The sequence below is a fragment of the Macaca nemestrina genome, chromosome 19, assembly GCF_043159975.1.
Source record: "Macaca nemestrina isolate mMacNem1 chromosome 19, mMacNem.hap1, whole genome shotgun sequence".
Lineage (NCBI taxonomy): Eukaryota > Metazoa > Chordata > Mammalia > Primates > Cercopithecidae > Macaca > Macaca nemestrina.
The window spans coordinates 76,867,231-76,890,207 of record NC_092143.1 but is presented as its reverse complement, the minus strand read 5'-3'; the positions used below and the strand labels follow the sequence as shown (position 1 = coordinate 76,890,207).

General features: G+C 38.7%; 1 protein-coding gene across 16 annotated transcripts in view; it reads left to right on the top strand.

The window, feature by feature from the left end:
* LOC105478848 (L3MBTL histone methyl-lysine binding protein 4) overlaps nucleotides 1-22,977 on the top strand; it is a 448,884-nt gene that overhangs the window by 187,165 nt on the left and 238,742 nt on the right. For all 16 annotated transcript variants that reach the window (XR_011617078.1, XR_011617077.1, XM_071085617.1 and 13 more), the window contains 2 exons: nucleotides 9,477-9,562; nucleotides 11,993-12,103. Coding sequence is in view for 14 of the 16 variants with exons in the window: in XM_071085617.1 (XP_070941718.1) it covers nucleotides 9,477-9,562; nucleotides 11,993-12,103 (197 nt within the window). In the remaining 2 variants the exon portion in view is untranslated. The remainder of the gene's footprint in view (nucleotides 1-9,476; nucleotides 9,563-11,992; nucleotides 12,104-22,977) is intronic.

Here is a 22,977-nt window from a genome sequence, read left to right as displayed (position 1 = left end):
GACAGAGGGCATCCCTGTCTTGTGCCAGTTTTCAAAGGGAATGTTTCCAGTTTTTGCCCATTCAGTATGATATTGGCTGTGAGTTTGTCATAAATAGCTCTTATTATTTTGAGATACGTTCCATCAATACAGAATTTATTGAGAGTTTTTAGCATGAAGGGCTGTTGAATTTTGCCAAAGGCCTTCTCTGCATCTATTGAGATAATCATGTGGTTTTTGTCTTTAGTTCTGTTTATATGCTGGATTATGTTTATTGATTTGCCTACATTGGACCAGCCTTGCATCCCAGGGATGAAGCCCACTGATCATGGTGGATAAACTTTTTGCTGTGCTGCTGGATTCGGTTTGCCAGTATTTTATTGAGGATTTTTGCATTGATGTTCATCAGGGATATTGGTCTAAAATTCTCTTTTTTTTGTTGTATCTCTGTCAGGCTTTGGTATCAGGATGATGTTGGCCTCGTAAAATGATTTAGGGAGGATTCCCTCTTTTTCTATAGATTGGAATAATTTCAGAAGGAATGGTACCAACTCCTACTTGTACCTCTGGTAGAATTCGGCTGTGAATCCGTCTGGTCCTGGACTTTTTGTGGTTGGTAGGCTATTAATTATTGCCTCAATATCAGAGCCTGCTATTGGTCTATTCAGGGATTCAACTTCTTCCTGGTTTAGTCTTGGGAGAGTGTAAGTATCCAGGAAATTATCCATTTCTTCTAGGTTTTCTAGTTTAGTTGCATAGAGGTGTTTATAGTATTGTCTGACGGTAGTTTGTATTTCTGTGGGATCGGTGATGATATCCCCTTTATCATTTTTTATTGTGTCTATTTGATTCTTCTCTCTTTTCTTCTTTATTAGTCTTGCTAGCAGTCTATCAATTTTGTTGATCTTTTCAAAAAACCAGCTCCTGGATTCATTAATTTTTTGAAGGGTTTTTTGTGTCTCTATCTCCTTCAGTTCCACTCTGATCTTAGTTATTTCTTGCCTTCTGCTAGCTTTTGAATGTGTTTGCTCTTGCTTTTCTAGTTCTTTTAATTGTGATGTTAGGGTGTCAATTTTAGATCTTTCCTGCTTTGTCTTGTGGGCATTTAGTGCTATAAATTTCCCTCTACACACTGCTTTAAATGTGTCCCACAGATTCTGGTATGTTGTATCTTTGTTCTCATTGGTTTCAAAGAACATCTTTATTTTTGCCTTCATTTCGTTATTTACCCAGTAGTCATTCAGGAGCAGGTTATTCAGTTTCCATGTAGTTGAGAGGTTTTGATTGAGTTTCTTAGTCCTGAGTTCTAGTTTGATTGCACTGTGGTCTGAGAGACAGTTTGTTATAATTTCTGTTCTTTTACATTTTGCTGAGGAGTGCTTTACTTCCAACTATGTGATCAATTTTGGAATAAGTGCGATATGGTGCTGAGAAGAATGTATATTCTGTTGATTTGGGGTGGAGAGTTCTGTAGGTGTCTATTAGGTCCACTTGGTGCAGAGTTGAGTTCAATTCCTGGATATCCTTGTTAACTTTCTGTCTCGTTGATCTGTCTAATGTTGAGAGTGGAGTGTTGAAGTCTCCCATTATTATTGTATGGGAGTCTAAGTCTCTTTGTAAGTCTCTAAGGACTTGCTTTATGAATCTGGGTGCTCCTGTATTGGGTGCATATATATTTAGGATAGTTAGTTCCTCCTGATGAATTGATCCCTTTACCATTATGTAATGGCCTTCTTTGTCTCTTTTGATCTTTGATGGTTTAAAGTCTGTTTTATCAGAGACTAGGATTGCAACCCCTGCCTTTTTTGTTTTCCATTTGCTTGGTAGATCTTCCTCCATCCCTTTATTTTGAGCCTATATGTGTCTCTGCATGTGAGCTGGGTCTCCTGAATACAGCAAACTGAAGGGTCTTGACTCTTTATCCAATTTTCCAGTCTGTGTCTTTTAATTGGAGCATTTAGTCCATTTACATTTAAGGTTAATATTGTTATGTGTGAACCTGATCCTGTCGTTATGATATTAACTGGTTATTTTGTTCGTTAGTTGATGCAGTTCCTTCCTGGCGTTGACGAACTTTACATTTTGACATGTTTTTGCAATGGCTGGTACCTGTTGTTTCTTTCCATGTTTAGTGCTTCCTTCAGGATCTCTTGTAGGGTATTTCTGCATTTTTAAACTGGAAATTGAGCATTCAAACCTGTTGGCTGAATGAACATTTATTTTTAGATCATAAAGGTATAATAATTGGTATTTTGGGAGGTAATGAAATGTACTTTGTAGAAATAACACAGTTGGTTTCTTTAGATTCTCTAGAATCACCAGTTGGCTGGACCTGCTGAGTAGATATTCCAGGTGTTTCATGAACACATAGAAATATTTAGCTTAGCAAATTGATGTTTTGATACCCAATGACCACTTTACCTCATAATTTCCTTGCAAAGCTTAAATTACAATAGAAAAATTTACAGTCAAAAGAAATCCTTCCTTTAGTTGCAACCTTAACCATTAACTTTTTTTAGCCAAACAAAAGATTACTGTATTTTCAGTGGTACTGTGCTAGTTCCTATGGATAGATTCTGTTGGCGTAAGGAAGGTAAGAGTTCGGAAGATAATATAAATTATTAATTAATGAGCTGGGCAGATATGAATTGAGTGCCTACCAAATGTGAGGCACAGCTAGGAGCAGAGGATGTCACAAAGAACAATAAAGATATAACATGTGAGGATTGCTAGGTCTGTGATAGAATATCACTCAGTGGAAGATGACATGGTTAGTGAAACTAAGAGAAAAACAACCCTAGCTTTTTATTTTAAAATGTTAAGTATTGAGAGACAGAGAGAAATAGAACTCATTACTCTGTCTCAAATGCCTGCCAAAACATTGGGTTAGATTAGATCCCACACAAGCCATGGTATTGAAGACAGTTCTGCTGGGCACTCAGCCAGTGCAACACGGATAGGTTGTATTCTGGTGATCTTGCTAGACACAAAAGAGAGTATATATCTTTACATAGTGTATTCTGTATATAGTACAGCTCAGCCATACTTTGAGCAAAACAATCAGTTATAAAATGAGCTCTTTGACAAGCTCCTGAGGTGCTGATATTCCATACTGTAGATCAAAGAGTTCTCTCTATGCTTTAGAAACTAATTAATGATCAAGTAAAAAATCTGGCATCCTGTTGTAAATGTTAGAGAGTGTAACTTATGTTCTTTTGCCAGAAAGATATTTTAACTTTAATTGTTAGGAGCTGAATATGAATCTAAGACTTCTAGTATCTAAGGCACCATAAATGTGAGGTCACTTTCAACATGTGTTTTGAAACATTAAAGGGTGAACCTGAATTAGGCTTGGCCACGATTGAAGCATCTGATTTTCTTCAAATCTTATATTTCTGAGTCGTGTAGTGAACAGCATGCCACTGTCTCAGACAAGACAATTAGTGACCACATGGTCCTATGATTGTTTCCATAAAGAGCCCTTCTGTTCATGCAGAACCTACCAGCGGAATGGCAGCTTTCAGGTAGTGGTAACTTCCCTCAATCTCTGTCACTGGGAGGCCTGGGTATTTGGATGGTTCACTGCCCTGCCTTGTGAGAGATACCTGAAACAAATGAATAAGTGGCCTCTGAGGGGCTTTCTTAGATAACTCAAGTTCTTAAAATGATAGTGAAAGCCAGCCGGGGCTGCAGTGGTACTAGTCACATAATCCTTATTCTTCTATTGATGTTTTCTCTTAGACTTCAGGCTCAGAGGCATAGAGCACTCAGTAAACCTCAAAATAGCTCTTTAGACGTTTTGATTTCTACAAATTGCAAGTCAGGAGACACAGGCTCTAGCTTTGACTTCAGTGTTAGTTGTCTTGCCTTGTATTAGTCACTTAAAATGCCAGGTCTCACTTTCCTCATCAGTAGAATTGAGTTTGATGATGTGTCCATCCAGCATGTGTGTTCATGCTGAACATTCTGTCTATTGTGATAGACCCTTGGCAGATCCCTTTTATTGCTGGTTATTAAATAGGACTATTGGCCATTACGTAAAACCTGCTTGTCATACAGCAATGATTTTGTTTCCTGAATTGGCCACCAGTATAACTGTGGTTGTTCTGCTTCTCTAGGTCCTAAGGGACAGGTCACCCAGACTAGGATGTCAGGAATGTAAGGTCTTGTGCTATTGATTCATGAACTCAATTCTTTAGAAAGAATGTTCCAGTGGAAAAAATAGGTTGCTGCTTAGGCTGTTGTTCCTAGAGGAAAAATAATTGAGGATGCCTTTTAAAAAAATTCTGAAACCAGTATCACACCTCCTTATATGGCCTTCTAATATGGAACAAAAAACTGAAGAGTATTACATTTGCATTGTATAGATGCCACAGATCAGATGGCTGCTTCTTGGCGTCATCCAGTTTACAGTGCTGGTGGAACATTAGCCAGAATTGATACACCAGCGCCATTTTGTTTGAATGGTACCTCTGATGCCACCAGTACCAGCAGGTGAAAAACTTCGTATCAGTTTTGCTCAGAATTTTGAGGCTAGACTGATACCATTTTGGCTTATATCTCTGTCATTCTTGGCCACTACAATGTAAAATGCAAATGTTTCAAGAAATATATTTTATTCATTCAACAAATATTTACCAAATACTTACTGAATACCAGCTGTACGTTGTGAGGAAATAGCAGTGAAGTGAACATATTCCTATCATAAGGCAGCCTATGTTCTAATGGAGCAAGAGAAACAAGAAATATTCAAAACACACACTGTGTTAGGTACCAATAAGTGCTGTGGAGAAGAATAAGGTAAGTAGTGAGGTTAGGAAGGGCACATACATATGGGAGGGGGGTTCCCTATTATATAAAGAGTTCAGGGTGGGACTGAATGAGAAGGTGACAGTTGAGTGGCATTTGAGATAAGGTGGCAAGTCTGGAGGATATCTACAGATAACTCTCCAGGTAAAGGAACAACAAGTACAAGAACTTGAAGAGGGAGGATGTCTGCAGTGTTCTGGTTATAGCAGGAGTGTAGTGAACAGGAGATGAGGTCAGAGCAGTGGTGGGGCCAAGTTCTGTAGGGCCCTGTGGGTCATGGTAAGCACTTGCTTTTCCCCTGAGTAATCGAGAAAGCCATTGGAATGAAATGGTACAGAAAGTTTTAACTTATATTTACCTTAGTTTAACCCTTACATGTTTCCTTTTATGCTTCCATATTTGCATCCTCCAGAAGGACTTTTTCTTGACCCTGAATGCGTTCCTCTCCAGGTTCTGGAAATAATCTCCCTAGATCCCAGCTTCTTCTTTTTCTTTTTCTTTTTTAAATTTTATTTTAAAATAGAGGCGAGGTCTCATTATGTTCCTAGGCTGGCATTGAACTCAGTGGCTCAAGTGATCCTCCCACTGCAGGTTCCTGAGTAGCTGGGACTACAGGTGTGTGCCACCATGCCCAGCTGAGCCCAGTTTTTTAACACAGTGCCTCCTCCTTTGTCCCTCTTGAGGCCACCACTTCCCTGCAGCCTGTAAAGGAGATGGCTTATTCTGCCATATCCCAAGTAGTTCTCCTCTTCTTCTAAAACAGTTCTCAGCTGTTTGGAAAAACCCCTTCTTCCTGAGGGCTCAGGCTGTTCGGCTTCACTACATCTCACCCCTAATTTTGCCACCATCTAGATGATTTTTAATTATTCTTCATCATTAACTGAAGATATTTGTCACCCAGATCTACCGTTTTACCGAAAGAATTGCTGGTACCATGAGGAAATCCAGGGCTGAGTGGCCGACGCCGTAGCTCAGTAGTTCCTTGATCTTAATTTCTGTGACACTTTTTCCATGCTTTGGTTCAGCCACCCATGCCCACAGCCACAGCTTGGACCTCATTCTTTAGGTCCAAGCTGTGGCTGTGGGCATGGGTGGCTGAACCAAAGCATGCAAGTTTTTAAGTCAAAATGGCATAGATTGAGGTGGGACATGAATAAATAATTTAAACAGTGTAGCCCAGTCTCCCATCCAGCTGTCTGTAGTCCCGCCCTCTCGCTGTCGCAGTTCCACGCCTTGGCCTCCAGGGGGAGCTCAGCCTCTCAGTCCTGAGGCCTGCAAAGTGCTGCCTTGGATCATAGATGCGCTGCGTTTTCAATCTTAGCGGGACGAAGTGGTAAGTACGAGGCTGATGGAGCCACGCGTCATCCTTGAGATCCCATTTCTTCCACTTTCTAATGTATAGCGCTTGGCACGCTGCTCAAGGTTCAAGTTCTCACCTAAAAAATGTAGATAAAAAGTGTACCTCACAGGGACTAGATGAGGAATAACTGACTTAATTAAGTGAATACAGTGCTTACCAATAAAAGGAAGCCAGTTAGAGGTGGGTTTTCATTGAGAGGGGTGAAGAGGTTAAAGGCTATTCTTGTTGCATGGGGCGGTCTCCTGTATTTCATTCTTGTCTCAAGTAGGAATTTAAATCTTTGGAAAGCTTCTTCCGTGGTATTGTTGCACAGCTGTGTGCATGGACCTGGCCCCTCCCACTCCCCCTCCAGCCCTACTTCTTGCTTCCCAAGGTCTACCAGGCCTCAGGGCTGGGGTCAGAAGGAGGAAAGTGGGAGTAGGTGGCTTTTGCAAGTCTCCCTGGGCCATATGACATTCTTCTCTCCTTGGGTTCATTGAACAGGGAATATACAGGTACAATGTTTTCCCTTTTTTGCATGTACATAGCTCATTTCTGAGAGTGGCATAGATGCAATTGTTGTTTAAGAGCCATTTAAAACGGTCACAGCCTTTAATTTTCACTTGTTTATCACAAAAAGGGGAAGAAAGCTAATGCCTCTCACAGTAGCATGGCGAGTTTCTTTACCAGGCTGGGGCAGGACGAGGTGCTGTCACTCTCACTTACCTCACATTCAGTCTTTAGTGCCCTACACTCAGGTTTCCTTTCGCTGCATCCAACCATATGTTCCCGTCAGGTGCCTGGATGAGGAAGCCCAGCATGGAAGGGGCCGGGTGTGGGCATGGTTCAAAATTTACACAAAAATGTGGAGATCCAAAATGTAATAAATGGATTTGGATGATTTTTAAAAATATCAGCTATAAAAGTAAATGCAGAGTTGGGTGTGGTATCATGTGCCTTTAGTCCCAGCTACTCAGAAGGCTGAGGTGGGAGAACCATATGAGCCCAGGAGTTTGAGGCTGCAGTTCTCTATGACTGTGTCTGAATAGCCACTGCATTCCATTCCGGGCAGCCTGGAGAAACCTCATCTCTTGAAAAAGAAAAAGTAAATGCAACTGCAGAAATACTTATTGAAACTTAAGGTATATAGTATAGCTTGTGAAGGAAAGGACAGAAAGCAAAGGAAACCTAGGAGAGCTTAAAAATATTCAGCTTAAAACATGTTTACAGAAATTAGATTTAAAAACTAGTGATGAAAACAAATGTAAATTAATTTAAAACTCCATTTAGAAAGTGTTTAAAATAGATATATCTGGAAAAATAATATAAAAGTAAAAACAATGGGTAAAATATTGTCAGCAAACACAAGTAGAAAATAATAGGGTGGCAGTATCATTTTTAGTGAAAATAATTTGAGACAAAATACAGAAATGTATCCAAAAGAGAAAGGGAAATTTTCTCTATATTAAGAATAAATAGAAAGTACAACTCATGCCAAACATTTTCTGTACAGAATGATGTAACATCAAAATACGAAGCAAAAATGCTCCATGATCTAGCAGTTTTACTCCTGGATGAATTCCAACATAAATGTATACTTCTTATCACTAAAAATAATATACTAGAATGTTCATAGCAACATTTTTAATAATAGCTCCCAATGGAAACCACCCAAATGATCACAATCAGTAGAATAGATAGATAAATTGTAAAATAATAACATAATGGAATGTTATTCAACAATGAAAATGAATGTTCTGAAGGCAGTCATCTACCCGACCCTCACATTCAGAATGCTGAGCAAAATACGTTCACCACCGGGAGCACGTGCTGTGTGATTCCATTGATGTAAAGGGAAAAACAGAAGAAAACAGATTTCTGTGGTTGGAAGCAAGGGTAGGGATTTCTCTTTGAGGAGGGTGGTGTGATGCCTAAAAGGGAGGATGATGGGGAAGGGATCCTGGGGCTCTAGAAATGTCCTGGCTTAGATCTGTGTCTGGTTAGGCATGTATGTTAGTTTTTTAAAAAATGTTCAGTCTATCCACTTGATTCGTGTACTCCTCTTTAAATATATTTTTAGTAAAAAGCATAAAAACGAAGGAAAAATGATCCGAAATATGGGAGAATTATAGAAAAAATAGTTATTTTGGAGTCTTTAGCATATTGCTTCAGACTTTCTGCTTAAAGAACAGATTTTTGAATAATATAGCTAGATTGTATTACTGCAAATGGTACCATACTTTAAAACATATATATACTCTGTTTAAAAAAATTGTTGACTCTATTTCACACTAAAAAGAAATCCTCAAACCTCAAAAGCAGGAATTCTATATATCACGTGACAGTCTGAAACTACAATGTGGTAAACTAGATATTAGTATTACTATTTTAAACAAATATGAAAATTACTTGCAATATCTCAAATATATATTTAAGGATTAAATCAAGGCAACACAGATAGCAATTATAATTGGTTTTTAGAAAATAAAAAGTGAGAAGAATACATATTTTTTTAAAATGTGTCCAGCTGTCTAAACCTGAATTTAGTGGCCATAGTGGCAGATTCATTGTCTCTTGTTTTTTTAAATGCAATAAATTATAATTCAATTTGACAAAACAAATATAAAATAAACCAAAGAGAAGTAGGAGGGAGGTAGTAATGAGAGTAAAAGCAGTAAACAATATAATTAGAAAAGAAAAAAGAAGGAAAAAAGAGCTGATGATTAAATCTAAATACTTCTTGCTTGGAAAGATAAATAAAACTATACAATATAGAACTCTAGCAAATTTAATTAGGAATGAAAGAACACAAACATAAAGAGAAACAAGAAGGAATTTTGAAATAAACAGAGTTCTTTATATCATGTTCAATATATATTTTTAATTGCAATTGTAGGAATAATGAGACTAAAACTTTAATAGACATAGAATGATTAGAGAAATTTGAAAGATTTTCAGAGTCCTCTTTTTCCAATTCATGGTTTGAGGTCAGATGGTTGCTTGTAAGTTTTTTCAAACTTCTAAGGAGGCTTTTGTTGGAGCTTGGGAGTCAGAAACCTGGGTGTCACCTGGCTCTGTCAAGTACTCACATGGCCTTTGACCTTGGCCAATCCACTTAACCTTGTTGAGTGAATGAAAGTACCATTGAGGAAGTGTTTGAACGCAGGCATGCCTTAGCCTTCAAGAGGTTATGATTAAGTGAATTAATGTATCTGAAGTTCTTAGCATCAGGCCTGTTAAATGGTGAGCATTCAATTAACATTAGGTGTTATATCATACAATGTTTTGTAGTATATGGGAATCAGAATATCTATGAGTAATCTTTTGGTATTTATATATATATTTTCAGGTTATCCCAATCCAGAAAAGTTTTCCTGGACAGAATACCTGGAAGCTACTCAAACCAATGCAGTTCCTGCCAAAGTTTTTAAAATGGTAAGTTCTGTATGGGTACAAACTCTCACCTTTAAACAATGTTTGTATTGAGTCATGCCTTCATTTGGCAGTTTAAAATTATTCTAATTTAAAATTATTCTAGTTTTTTTCTTTCTAAATTCAAGTAGTAATTTCATAACCAATATGCTTTTCTTTTAGTTAAAAATACAAAGTAGATGACTCATTTGCTATTGTTCCTATATACGGATGTAGATGATGGTTTCCTTCCTTGAAAAATGGTAAATCAGAGATACAATTGAAAACACCTCATCAACTGCTGATGATCCATTCCTTACATTTCTGGTGCTATTAGTCTGCTGAGTGAGAACTCTGAATTTTCACAGTATCACTCTCTCAGGGGCTGTTTGAATGTCCGTGATGCCATAACAAAATAGTTGAGATGCATAGCCTTTGTGTGGATAATTTTATATATTTTGAGGTAAACCTTTCTTTTAGCATTTGTTAGAATACTAATTTTTAAACTTCAAATTTGTACTTACATATTTATTCTAGGATTGAACTAAATATAAATTAATTTCTAAAATAAAGTACATAGGTAGTACAGTTAAAGATATTTATTTCCTAAACCTAAACCAGTGGTTTTCAAACTCTATTTCCTTTCAGTTCTCTGTGTGTTTCAAGTTCTCCAACTTGTCTTTAATCAGAATTTTATATATTGGGCTTCTACATATGATTTCATTTACTGAAAGTTTTCTAGAGATCAAGAGGGGTTTGAAACAAAATGATATTTCATTTTTTGAAAAAATTGATTATAATTGACTGGATCTGGGGGGAAATGTTCATATAATAAAATCAGGAAAGTAGAAGTGCTGGAGTACTAGGAAGGGTTTTAAGAAGAGCAAAGATTCAGCAAGCAAAAATACTTACTGTATTTGACTTTTCCAAGAGGAAAATGACAAGAAAATAAAATTCTGAAAAGTAGCGAAGAAGGCAACTTTCAGGCTCTGTCCTGGGTTATTGTGGATTCAGCTCAGGGATGTATCTTAGGCATCTACAATGCTGAACTCTTATACCTCTGTTGTTTAGGACAGTGACGTTGGGGAGAACAGAAAGAGTCTCGGGGTGAAAGACCTAATTATAGTCAGTATCCTCCATTTAGTAGATGTAATAATGCATCTTACAAAGAAAATGTGTTCCGCAAAAGCTGAAGAGAAACACACCAGATATTGCAGAAAGATTTGATGGTTTCTTACTGACATATTAGTAGGGTTTTATTTTCCTTTTGCCATTTCTAGACTTGAAAAATTCAAAACACTTTCATTTCCAATAAAACCAGTTGAATACTTTTATGTGTAATAGTTTTCAAAGTGAAACTTTTTGCCAACCTATAGAAACTATCAGAGTTGCTTTTGACTTTGATTTTTGAGAGTTGAATTTCCTTAGTTTCCATGATTTGGTTAAGTCCAGTGTCTTTTTTCTTCCTCTGTGATTATGACTCCTGGTGTGTCTGTGGTTACAGACTCTTGGTTCCTAGCAATGTAAGACTTGAAGTAAACCATCACACAGATCACCTGTCTCTTGTTACAGTTGAAATGACAAAAGCATAGGTTATGACTTTAAAGTGTATCATAGTATGATTTTAAAACAGTTTAACAGTTGAAATTACACAGCTTTTATCTAAGCATATTTTAGATTTATAAAGGATCATGTTTATCCTTTCTGAGTATTTATTAAGTAATTTTGCCTTCTGTGCCATACACTTTGAAACTGGGCAATGAGAATAGTTAATAGTTTCTGAAATTATATGGTCAATATCAGAAAGAAGGAAAAAATCTAAACCAATATAGAAAATGTAATAAGATGCTTTTTGAACTTTAGTGTAATCATTAACAAACTTATGATATAATCTGTCTTTGTCTTTTTAGCTGTCTTTAAAATGGCCAAAAAGTTATTTTTTCTCTCACAGGTTTTTGTGAATCAGATGAAATAATATGCATACAGTCCTATGTGCACTTAAAACTAAATTCTCTCCAGGCACGGTGGCTCATGCCTGTAATCCCAGCACTTTGGGAGGCCAAGGTGGGCAGATCACCTGAGGTCAGGAGACCAGCCCGGCCAACATGGTGAAATCCTGTCACTACTAATAATACAAAAATTAGCTGGGTGTGGTGGCGCATGCCTGTAATCCCAGCTACTCGGGAGGCTGAGGCAGGAGAATTGCTTGAACTCGGAAGGTGGAGGTTGCAGTGAGCTGAGATCGCACCACTGCACTACAGCCTGGATAGCAAAAGTGAAACTCTGTCTCAAAAACAAACAAACAAACAACAACAAAAAAACAAATAAAACCTAAATTCCAGTTGTATTAAAGATCGGCTTACTAAAACTGAAACAATAGTATTTTAGAAAAAATTAGTAGGAGATCTGAATTACTGAATATTGCATTTTTTTTTGTACTTATAACATTTACAGAGGTTGCCTCATGGTTTTCTGCCAAATATGAAACTTGAAGTTGTGGATAAACGGAACCCCAGGTTAATTCGTGTTGCTACGATTGTAGATGTTGATGACCAAAGAGTAAAGGTACATATTTTAAATTACTACGTTATTATATCAGTATTTTTCCTACATTAGTATTTTTCCTCTACCCTCCCATTCTATGAACTTCCCTCGTTTTTTAATTCATCTGCACAATAGTTTTCTGGGGAAAAAACATTCTGGATTTGACCTTGAAGATTGACCCTGGCCAAGATGGGACTAGAGAATCCCTAAAAAAGGAGAGGGTGTAACTCACACCTTAAACTGGCTACAGAGGCTCTGATTTTTTGGTACAACAGAAGAATAAAACTCCAACTGGTTTAATTTCTTGTCACGGGTCTTTGGATAGAGAGATTCCCAGCTTATGTGTGTGTACAGGGGAAAATCTGTAGATGAGACATGACTGACTTTGAGAGAGATTCTAATACATTTCTGTTTGGATTTGGTGTTTTGACTTTTACTGTCAGTTCTTTTTTTAAGCTTCTTTTTATTGGCATTATTCTATTTTTCTTGAAATCATTGTCATTAAACAGCTGACCAAGAACGATTAAATCTTTGTTTCCTGCTTTTCTTTGTCAAACAAAAAATTAAAAAGTTTATTCACTGTAACTAAAAAGGTTAGATTTCGAATGAAGGATTTGATTAAAATATTTCTATACTATCCTTTATTTTTATCCTTTATTTTTCTCAGAGAGCTGAAAGCATCTGTAGAATTTATTAAATTTTCTATAACATATTACACTTCAAAAATTATTTTCCATGCAAGTATATTTTCTTTTCATAATAATAAAGATTGAAGTCAACTAATTTTAATAGCCACTATCTTAAAAGATTTAGGTTTGATATAATTTAAAAGAAATCTTACTTGCTGTATCCCTAATTTGAAAATAATATCTGATTCAATTTATGGAGAATAATCAGTACATACATTTTAGTAAAATTTAGAGATGAGTGTCCAGCTTGACAATAGATTATCAAAAGAATTTATACTGGAAATGTCCTTTACTCTTCTGATGAATGAAAACAAAAACTATGTTAAATAATATTCGGGAATAATATAGGTATTTTACCATATACCTTCTTATTAATGTTTTAAGTTTAATTTTAAGCATATTCCTTTAATTCTTATTTATTTCTGGCATTTTACTGTTTACTCTTATGGCATTTTCAATGGAAATGACTTTTGCATATCATAATTGCTTTGTTAATTCAGTGACATTTTATTATTAACTTTCATTTTAAAAGTAGTTCAGGCACAATGGCTCATGCCTGTAATCCCAGCATTTTGGGAGGCCGAGGCGGGTGGATCACCTGAGGTCAGGAGTTCCAGACCAGCCTGGCCAACATGGTGAAACTCCATCTCTACTAAAAATACAGAAATTAGCTGGGTATGGTGGCATGTGCCTGTAATCCCAGCTGCTTGGGAGGCTGAGGCAGGAGAATTGCTTGAGCCCAGGAGGCAGAGGTTGCAGTAAGCCGAGATCATGCCACTCTACTCCAGCCTGGGCGACAGAGCTGGTCTCCATCTCAAAAAAAAAAAAAAAAAAAAAAAAAGAGTATTGCATTTCTAAGATAAGCTCAATCTTAATAGCACATCAAATCTGACTTAGATTTTTAGTTGACAGACTATATTCTTATTGTTCATAAGATATTTACTGTAGCATCGATTGATCATTTGTTGCCAGTTTATGAGCAAGCAATTGAAGTTTTCCTGCTCTCGGCTTTGCCCAGTACATTCTTCAATTAATGTGTTGATCATATTGTTCTGTTATTCTCTAATTTTCTTTGTAAAGTCAATATTTTTCAAAGGCAATCTTGATCCCAGCACATAATAGATGCTTACTGTATGTGTGAGTGAATTAAGGAAGGTGTGGAGGAGTGAATGGCACTGAATGTACTTTGGCACTCTGACTGTTATCTGAGTATGCACATATGATTGTGTTGGTCAACAAGCACTCTTCTCTTGTTTTCAATTATTTTCATAACTGCTCTTCTCTTGGACATCTGGAGTAATAATGTATTGGAAAATGCCCTCAGACAAGACTGATCTGGGTTCAAATTCCAGCACTGACTTATTTGACTGTGTGGTAACTTGGTGAAGTTACTCAACATATTTGAACTTTCCTTATCTGTAAAGTGATGGCATCAACCATACCTACCTCACAGGCTTGTTGTGAAAATTCAATGTGGTCGTGTATGGAAAATTCCTGAAACTCTACCTGGCTCTTTATATTATAGGTACCTTAGCAGTAGCCGCTGCTGTAATTAATTGGTGCACACTTGCTGTGCTGCCCTCCCTGGGTGTATTTATTTTCTGTATTAATGAAGGGGCCTCATGGAAGCAATTGTCATCAGTAGATGGACAAAGGACAAGCCTACCCTTCTTGGTTCAAAAAGCAGGAAATTTGATTGGAATTATGTGGGGGATGTTAATGGGAGCAGATGTTACTGTGCTGCATGCCTGTGTTTGATTGTGAGAGCAGAGTCAGCCTGTTCTAACATCAAGAACTACATTTTCAACAATGCCTATGGTGGTGGTGGCACTTAGTCTTTGTCAGACACCGTTCTAAGGGCTTTACATTTGTTAATTGTATCCTCCTGCATCCATGTGAAATAAGGTACTGTTGTTATACCCATTATATAGATGAAGAAACTGAAGCCCACAGAGGTTAAATAACTGGTCCAAGGTCACAAGATAGTATATATGGGAACAGGGCTTTAAACCCCAGCTTTTAAACAGATGTTTTCAACTCTAGAGCTTATAGCATTCCTACTCTTCCTGCTCTTGTGTTCTAATTTTTATCCTAAATAACTCACTTCCTAGTGGGAGAGCAGATGTGTAGGATGAGGAGTTGTGACTGCCCACAACCCCACTCACTTTGTCGCTTGTGTCCAAGTCCACATTGCCTGTCCTGCCTGGAGGGTCCTGTGTGGTACTGGCAGTTCTTGACAGAGCACGACAGATCCACTAAAGATGACTTCATTTCCTTCTGCCACTCCCCAAATATGTGGTTGGCCTTATGTAGTTTATTAGTTCTGTTTTTCTTATACCTTTTTTGAGATACAATTCACATACCTTAAAATTCAATGGTCTTGAGTATATTCACAAAGTTGTGCAACCATCACCACTAAGTTTAAATATTTTCATCACCCCAGAAAGCAACCTTGTACCCATTAGCAGCCACTCCTCATTCTACCCTCCTTCTACCCAACCAAACCCCTGGTAGTCACCAATCTATTTCCCATAATGTCTATGGATTTGTTTAGTCTGCACAATTAATATAAACAGAATCCTATAATATGTGATCTTTTGATTGGCTTCTTTCACCTGGTATAATGTTTTCAAGGTTCATCCATATGGCAGTAAGTATCAGTACTTCATTCCTTTTATTTCTGAATAATATCCATTTTATGGATATACCACATTTTGTTTATCTCCTTGTCAGTTGATGGACATTTGGGTTGTTTATTTTGGGTATTTTGATTACTGCTGGGATAAACATTTACATATGTTTTTGTGTGAACATATATTTTCATTTCTTTTGGATATATACCTAGGAGTGGAATTGCTGGGTCATATGGTAACTCTATATTTAAGATTTTGAGGAAAAGCCAAAATGTTTTCTGAAGTGGCTGCACTGGTTTACTTTCCCATTAGCATTATACGAGGACTCCAATTTCGCCACATCTTCACCACCACTTGTTACTGTCTGGTTTTTGTTTTGTTTTTTTGTTTATTTGTTTGTTTGTTTGTTTGTTTTTGCTAGTTTAGTGGGCCTTATGGGCTTCAGGTCTAAAGAAATCAGGATTATTATTATTTATATGTGCTCGCTAATAGTATCCCGGCTAAGAGAATTGGGATGAAATAACTTGCCTAGTGTTTGTAATAGTAGAAGTGGTAACAGTAGTGGATGTAGTGGTGCAAGTATCAGAAGTAATAGAAGTAGTAATAGTAGAGTGGGTACTTAGCAAGTATGTTATATATCATATTTTTGGCTTTGCATCAACTCTTTTAAGTAGATGTTATTTTTGCTGTGTAGTTGACCTGGAGAACTTAAGCAATCTGATGAAGTTTCAAGGATATCCATGTTTCTAATCCGAAACCAGTATTCTCTACGTTTTAGCAATTGCCCTGTAGCTGCGATAAGCCATTGGAATTAGAGACCATACATGGTCAGTGCCGGGGGATAGGACTGTCAGCAGCCTCATCCAAGATCCTCTGCTCGCTCACCCTCATAAATCCACTTAAACTAGTCAGGCCAGATTTTCTGATTTTCATACTGAAAATACTCATTTGGTGATGTGTGGTTCATTGGCAGGTGAGTGGTGAAGTTTTTCATGCCATGGCAGGGTTTTAAGATGCTAGTTTATTAATTATGATAGTTGCTCTCTAATAAATATTTATGATGTACTCGGTGTATCTTGTTCAATTTATAGCCAGCTATTATGTTTAATAGTTATTCTTTTGTTTGATTGTACAGTGTGTGCTGTTATATCTGAAAGCCCATTACTGTCACCTTATCAGAAAATGCACATTAAATTACGGTAGATGGATGGATGCTTTTAGGAAGTTTAGCCATTATTTGTGGGAAAAAGTATTCTACAAATAAATGTAAAGGAAGGACTTAAAACAGAGTAATATTTGATAAATGTTTGCCCTGTGGGAAGTGCAGCTAAGCTGTGAAATGAATTATAAATGAATTTCAAATTGATGTTTTAAGAAGTTCTACTGAATCATTAATAAATTGAGTCCTTCAACAAGTCTTTTCCTATTTAATGCATTAACTGGACATATTTGTGGCATTTCACAATGAAATCAGAGCATCATGACCAAGAGGAATTGTTATGGCTGTCTAATTATATGACTAGAAACTATTTTGGATTTTACGTCAGACCAATAAGTTCAAAAGCTCTTGTCTGAGAAAAACCTGCAGGAGTATTAATGCAAAGCAAAAATCCAGATATGAGTCAGTGATGTTCACTTTACTGCGGGTCGCCTGTGCTTCCAGAAAGAAGCCACCTGACCTCTGTCTAACTGGCATTTTTTTTTTTCAGACAGGGTCTCGTTCTGTTGCCTAGGCTGAAGTTTGGTGGCACGATCGTGGCCTGCCGCAGCCTTGACCTCCATGGGCTCACACGATTCTTACACCTCAGCCTCCCTAGTAGCTGAGACTACAGTGTGTGCCATCACACCTAGCTAAGTTTTGTAATTTGTTTTTCTTTGCAGAGATGGGGTTTTGCCATGTTGCCCAGGCTGCTCTTGAACTCCTGAGCTCGAGTGATCCACCTGCCTTGGCCTCCCAAAGTTCCGGGATTATAGGCGTGAGACATTGCACCTGGCCTGGGATGCGTTTTTGATGAGGGCTTTGAAATATGAGGATAGAACAAGATACCAACATTAAAAACAACTGTCCTTTGAGCTAAGCTTATCATTAATGGCCATGACAGTGTCACAGTGATTGATAGCTGTCTTCATCTGGGAAGGAGACTGGGACAATTTCAGAACTGTTATGACCCATCAATGAAAAGATAATTTCTTGAGTAGGTAAAACTATAAATTAGTGTCAGCCATGAATTCCAGAAAAGTTGAAGCAGGGAGAGTGCTCAACCAGGTGAACGTGCCTCCGTTAATTCTAGGTAAAACGAAGAACAGCAGTGACAGCACTAGAGCTGGCTCACTCAAGCCCCCATGCTGCTGTGTCCTTGCTTCCCATTTTCTTACTCTTTTATTCTTCACAGCAACCCAATAAAGTAGCACATGTGAGGAAATGGGCACAGAAAGCTTGAGGGACTTGGCCAACGTTGCACAGATTATAAGTGGTAGAGCCAGGTGGGAACCAGTCGGCCTGGTTCCTCAGCCTGAGCTCTTAAACCAGGTGACAGTGCCTTTTCTGTAAGGAGCCAGAGAGTAAATATTTCAGGCTTTGTGGGCCGTGTGGTCTCTGTGGTAACTGCTCAACTCCAATGTCCATCACTAAAACAGCCAGAGACAATATATAAACAAATAAATGACTCTGAAATTTGCATCCCACATACTTTTCACATGTCATGAAATAATCTTCTCTTGACTTCTTCCCCAGCCATTTAGAAATGTAAACACCATTTTTCGCGCACGGGACACACAAAAACAGGTGGTAATAGGGGTCTTTTTGGCCTGTGGGCTGTGATCTGCCAACCCCTGTCTTAAGAGATACTGTATTGGTTAGACTATTAGATGAATGTATTTAGTTGTTACCTTTAGTATAAGTAGTTTTATATCCTTGTGTTATTTTTTCCAATATTTTATTTTTGGACCAAATCACATCTATATTTAATTTTCGGTCTAGTTTTAGATAAATTTTAGCTATTAAGTAAAAAAAATGTAGAAGAAATGCGGGCTACCATGTAATCAACAGCTTCTGGATTTAAAAGAAATACATATTTTTTTCTCCTATCAGTTGATAACCTTCTGTTTATTCGGTTTTCAGTGTGAAAGTAGCCAAGCCCCTGAAAGGATGTCTAGTCTCTCACTATATTTGTATTCTTCAAGAACTGTAGCAGGGATTTACCTTTCATGTTTTTATTAAAGTCAGTGTACCAAGAACAGAAATACATGCCTGGCAGCACCACCGAAACATGTGACCTTGGAGATGAATTGGAGCCTACTCTAGGACTCCTTGGATAACTTCCCCACCCTGTGCCCATCTTACCAGCCTGACCTGTGAGATCTAATGAGATCCTGACATGATTATTTGGCTAGAGCCATCAGCTTAGTGATGAGCTAGATAGAATAGAAATAGAATGTTTCACAGTTCTCTGTGCACAACACTGTGCAGAAACTTCTTAAATAAAAGATGATGATGTAGCACTAGTTGTTCTTAACTCTTCTTTTTTAGGGATATGCATTTCTTTGAGTGTCTGAGGGATGCTACAGATAGCTCCCATGCAAAATGCATATATGCTTGTACACGAATACAGGATTATATTTGTGTTTCAAGGGTTCATGGGCCTTTGAGTAAGGACCTCATTTTAGACTAACAGTTCTTGATAAAGCAGGCTCTTCATTCTGCATACCCTTGGTCCTTTATTCAGAGCTTTATATTTGCTCAAAAAGTGTAAGTAAGACCTCTGACCCTCTGTGATAATGAAGCCACCTCATTTCCCAGACCTTCAGTCAGAATGTGCAATATGTACTCACTCTATGCCTTCAGAGCAAACAAGAATCTGTGGGATTTGTCTTAGCTTTGGAGGAGACATACACATTCTCTGCCGTTTTCCTGAACAGAAGTGTACTATTTCTGACCAGCTGCAGTTCTGACATTCCAGATGCCCTTACTAATACTGATACTTAGCTAATTATGCCAAACATCGTCTCTGTTGCTCACATCCTGCTTTGTAGGCACTCTATTTTTAACCGCTGGAAGAATATCTTTCAAAAATAAATAAGTGAATAATAGACTAACTAAGCAAGATGGTGACCACATTCTCCCCCCGACTCCTTCTTCCAAAATCTCTGCCATTTTTCTTCCAAAATCTATGCCATTTTTCTTCCAAAATGTCTGCCATTTTTCTTCCAAAATCTCTGCCATTTCTTGTGATATAAGAAAGGATGGTGGACTCAGGGAAAGGAGAGTTTTCTTCGAGAAGAGGATGAGTAGATTTTTATACAAGATTCATTTATTTCCAGAATGTAGTTATTCTAGTTTCCTATTACTACTTTAACAAGTTACTACAAATGTAGTGGGGACAGGTTGATGGGTGCAGCAAACCACCATGGCACATGTATACCTATGTAACAAACCTGCACATTCTATACATGTATCCCAGAACTTAAAGTAAAATAAAAATAATAAAAAAAAACCCAGCACAAATAATGTAAAATAAAAAAAATAAAAAACCAGTATGTTACATTTCTCTAGGTCGGAAGTATCACTGGGTTAAAATGAAGGTGTCTGCAAGGCTGGTTCCTTCTGGAAGCTCTGGAGAAGAATCTATTTCCATGTCTTTTCTACCTTCTAGAGGCCACCTTTACTCCTTGGCTTCTGGTCCCTCTCTCCATCCCTATTCAAAGCTAGCAGCATAGCACCTTCAAACGTCTGCCTCAGACACTCTTATTTTCCTCTTCTAAGCACTGTTGTAATTTCTTTGAGTTCACTGAATAATCCAGGACAACCCCCCATCTTAAGATCCTTAACTTGACCACTCTCACAAAAATCGCCTTGCCGTATAAAGGGACCTATTCACAGGTTTCAAGGATTAGAATTTCGCCATCTTTGGGAGCCTGTTATTCTGCCTTATGCAATTGCGTTACATAAAAGTAAGATATTCAGGAAAAAGAAGTAGAAGAGATGAGGTCTACTGTGTAATCCACAGCTTTCATTGACTGAGCACTGCTCAAGTAGAAGAAAGAGACCATCCCAGGAGCTGTGGGCCCTGCAGATACGATGCATACCTGGAACCTGCCCTCACCATCTACCTGGAGAGAGAGGATAGTGCGACAGTTCAGTGTGATAGTGCAAGGCACAAACCCTCAAGTACTGTAAAAGCCATTCCAAATGCAGGGAGCATTGTGCTGAGGGGCAGATGGCTTCCCAAGAATGGTTTTTCTCCTCTTAGAAAAAGTATGTAACATAACTTGTTTTATTTGCATTTCCAAACACCAAATGCTTTTATTTACTATCATGTAGAGACAAAAGAGACTTTGGGTTTAATTCGTTTTAATGTAAATCTGTGTGTATACATACGTGTATATATGGATGCACATATATGTTTTTTTTCTTTTAAAGCTATTGAAAACCCCTTGGACAGGTGGTCTATGCAAGATTTTTATTTGGATTGTGACCAGAGGAATCATGAGGAGTTACACAGCTGTTGAAGCCATCAGGGCTCAGCTGGGGGAGAAGGGGCGGTGGCCCCAGCCCAAGCAGTAGCCACAGAGCTTTTTCTTTTCCTCCTGCCCCTTGGTAAAGACTCATTCCCAACTTCTCCAGCCCAGGACTCCATCTAGAGTCCTGTGTGTGTCCTTGAGTCCTTGGCACAGCCGGTGCTGGGCCATGGAAACAACAGGACCAGGCCATATTCACGGGAAAGTGTCTTTCTCCAACTCCAAGGGGCATGGCAATAGAAAAAAGGGGGTGTGTAGATCCTGTAAACACGGAGGATGGAGTGGTGTTTCAGGGTTGTTGGACCAAACTGAGGGGACGAATCAAAGCTGAACCAAAGGGGTGCTGAGGAGCAGTCTGGGCAGCATGTCAGCCCCAGGAACGGGGGATGTGAGGCAGGCTGGGCACACACCCTAAACGGGCACGGCAGAAGGTGTTCAGGCAGATTTCATGCCCAGGCTTAGGGCAGCCATGTGGCAGCTGAGGGTTCATTCCAGAGCTGAATGTGGCCTTGGAAAGGCTTGGTACAGGTAGGGCTCTCTAGAGACTTCCCAGTCAAGATCAGCAGAGTGTAGTGTCTGCATCACCTGGGAGCTGGGTAGAAACATAGAATCTGGGGCAGCACCCCAGACCCCTGGAATCAGAATCTGCATTTTCCCGAGATCCCACCTGGTGTGTATGTGCATTGAAGTTTGCAATCCCTGTTCTTAAACAGGAGCAAGGAATACCTGTTTGCTCCTAGGACTGGGTGGAGTGACTGTTCTTTGCCCTGGTTTGTGATACCTTTCTCCACGTGAACCAAGGAGGGTGGTGGTGTTCACTCCACAGTGAGTTAGGGATGAGTGGCTTCTTTTGGCTCTGAATTCAGCAGACATCAGGCCCTCCCAACTCAACACTGTTATAAGGTTCTCTGGAAAGCCCTTCCACCTCAACAGTGTCGTAAGTTGAGGAAGTCTAGTCAACTTTATGAGCCAATTACACCCTAATTTTGGAATAAACTTCAGGTAAGCTTGAAATGTACTCTCCTTGCTTTGGGCTGGAATGTGAGGCTCTGTTAGAGAGCTGGAGTCTGGCTCATAGTCTTTGAATTCTTAATGTGATGGATAATGTGGGAGGAGTCGGCTATCCCACCTCATCAGCATTTCCCTATCTAGCCTGTTTTCTTGAGGGGGATCTGGGGGTAGTAGTTATTATCATAGATTCTATGCCAGTGTGTTTACTTGTTTTCTTTGACCTCGTTGTTCCTTTTGAGTCCTCTTGTTGGCTTCTCTGCTTTTCTTAACCTCTGAAGACTGGCACTGGCCAAAGCATTGGTCCTGGGCCTTTTGCTGTTTCTTCCCTATGCTGTGTACTCAAGCCTGACTGCATGAAGTGCCCAGCAGGCACCAGCACTTGGTACAGCTCTCCCAGGTGGTTTTAATACATGCCTGGGCTGAGAATGTCTGCTCAGTTCTCTCTCTCTAAGTGAGGCCATCCATTCCCTTGGTTTTCAGCACTTGATATTTGCCAATAACTTTAAAAATTGTATCTACCGCTGTGACCTCTCCCAGAGCTCCAGGGTTAGGTATGTAACTGGTACTTTTGACATCTTTTGTATGTCTGTGTTAATTTTTCCTGGACTGAGCTCCTCAATACACACACCTTTTTCTTCCCTAGGCATCTTCAACTTAGTAAATGGTAGCCTGATCTACCAAATTGCTTAAAACAGAAACTGGGAGTCATTCGTACAATCTACCCGTCTCAGAGTTGCCACACATGGTCAACCACCGTAGTCTATGGACACTAACTCCAGACAATATATTCCTAGACTCCTTACCTCTCTCTATTCCTATGACTACAGTCCTCCTGACTGCCACCCTAATGAAAGCCAGCAGCATCTCTCACCTGGACCACTGCAGTCACCTGCTAGCTTGTTTCTCTGCACCTGCTGCAGACCCTCTCAATCTTCACGACCCAAAGATGCCAAAGTGATCTTAAACATATGAACTGGACCACATGACTCCCTTGCATACATCCTTCCATGACGTCCCATTGCATCTAGGTAAAAAAAGAATCAGC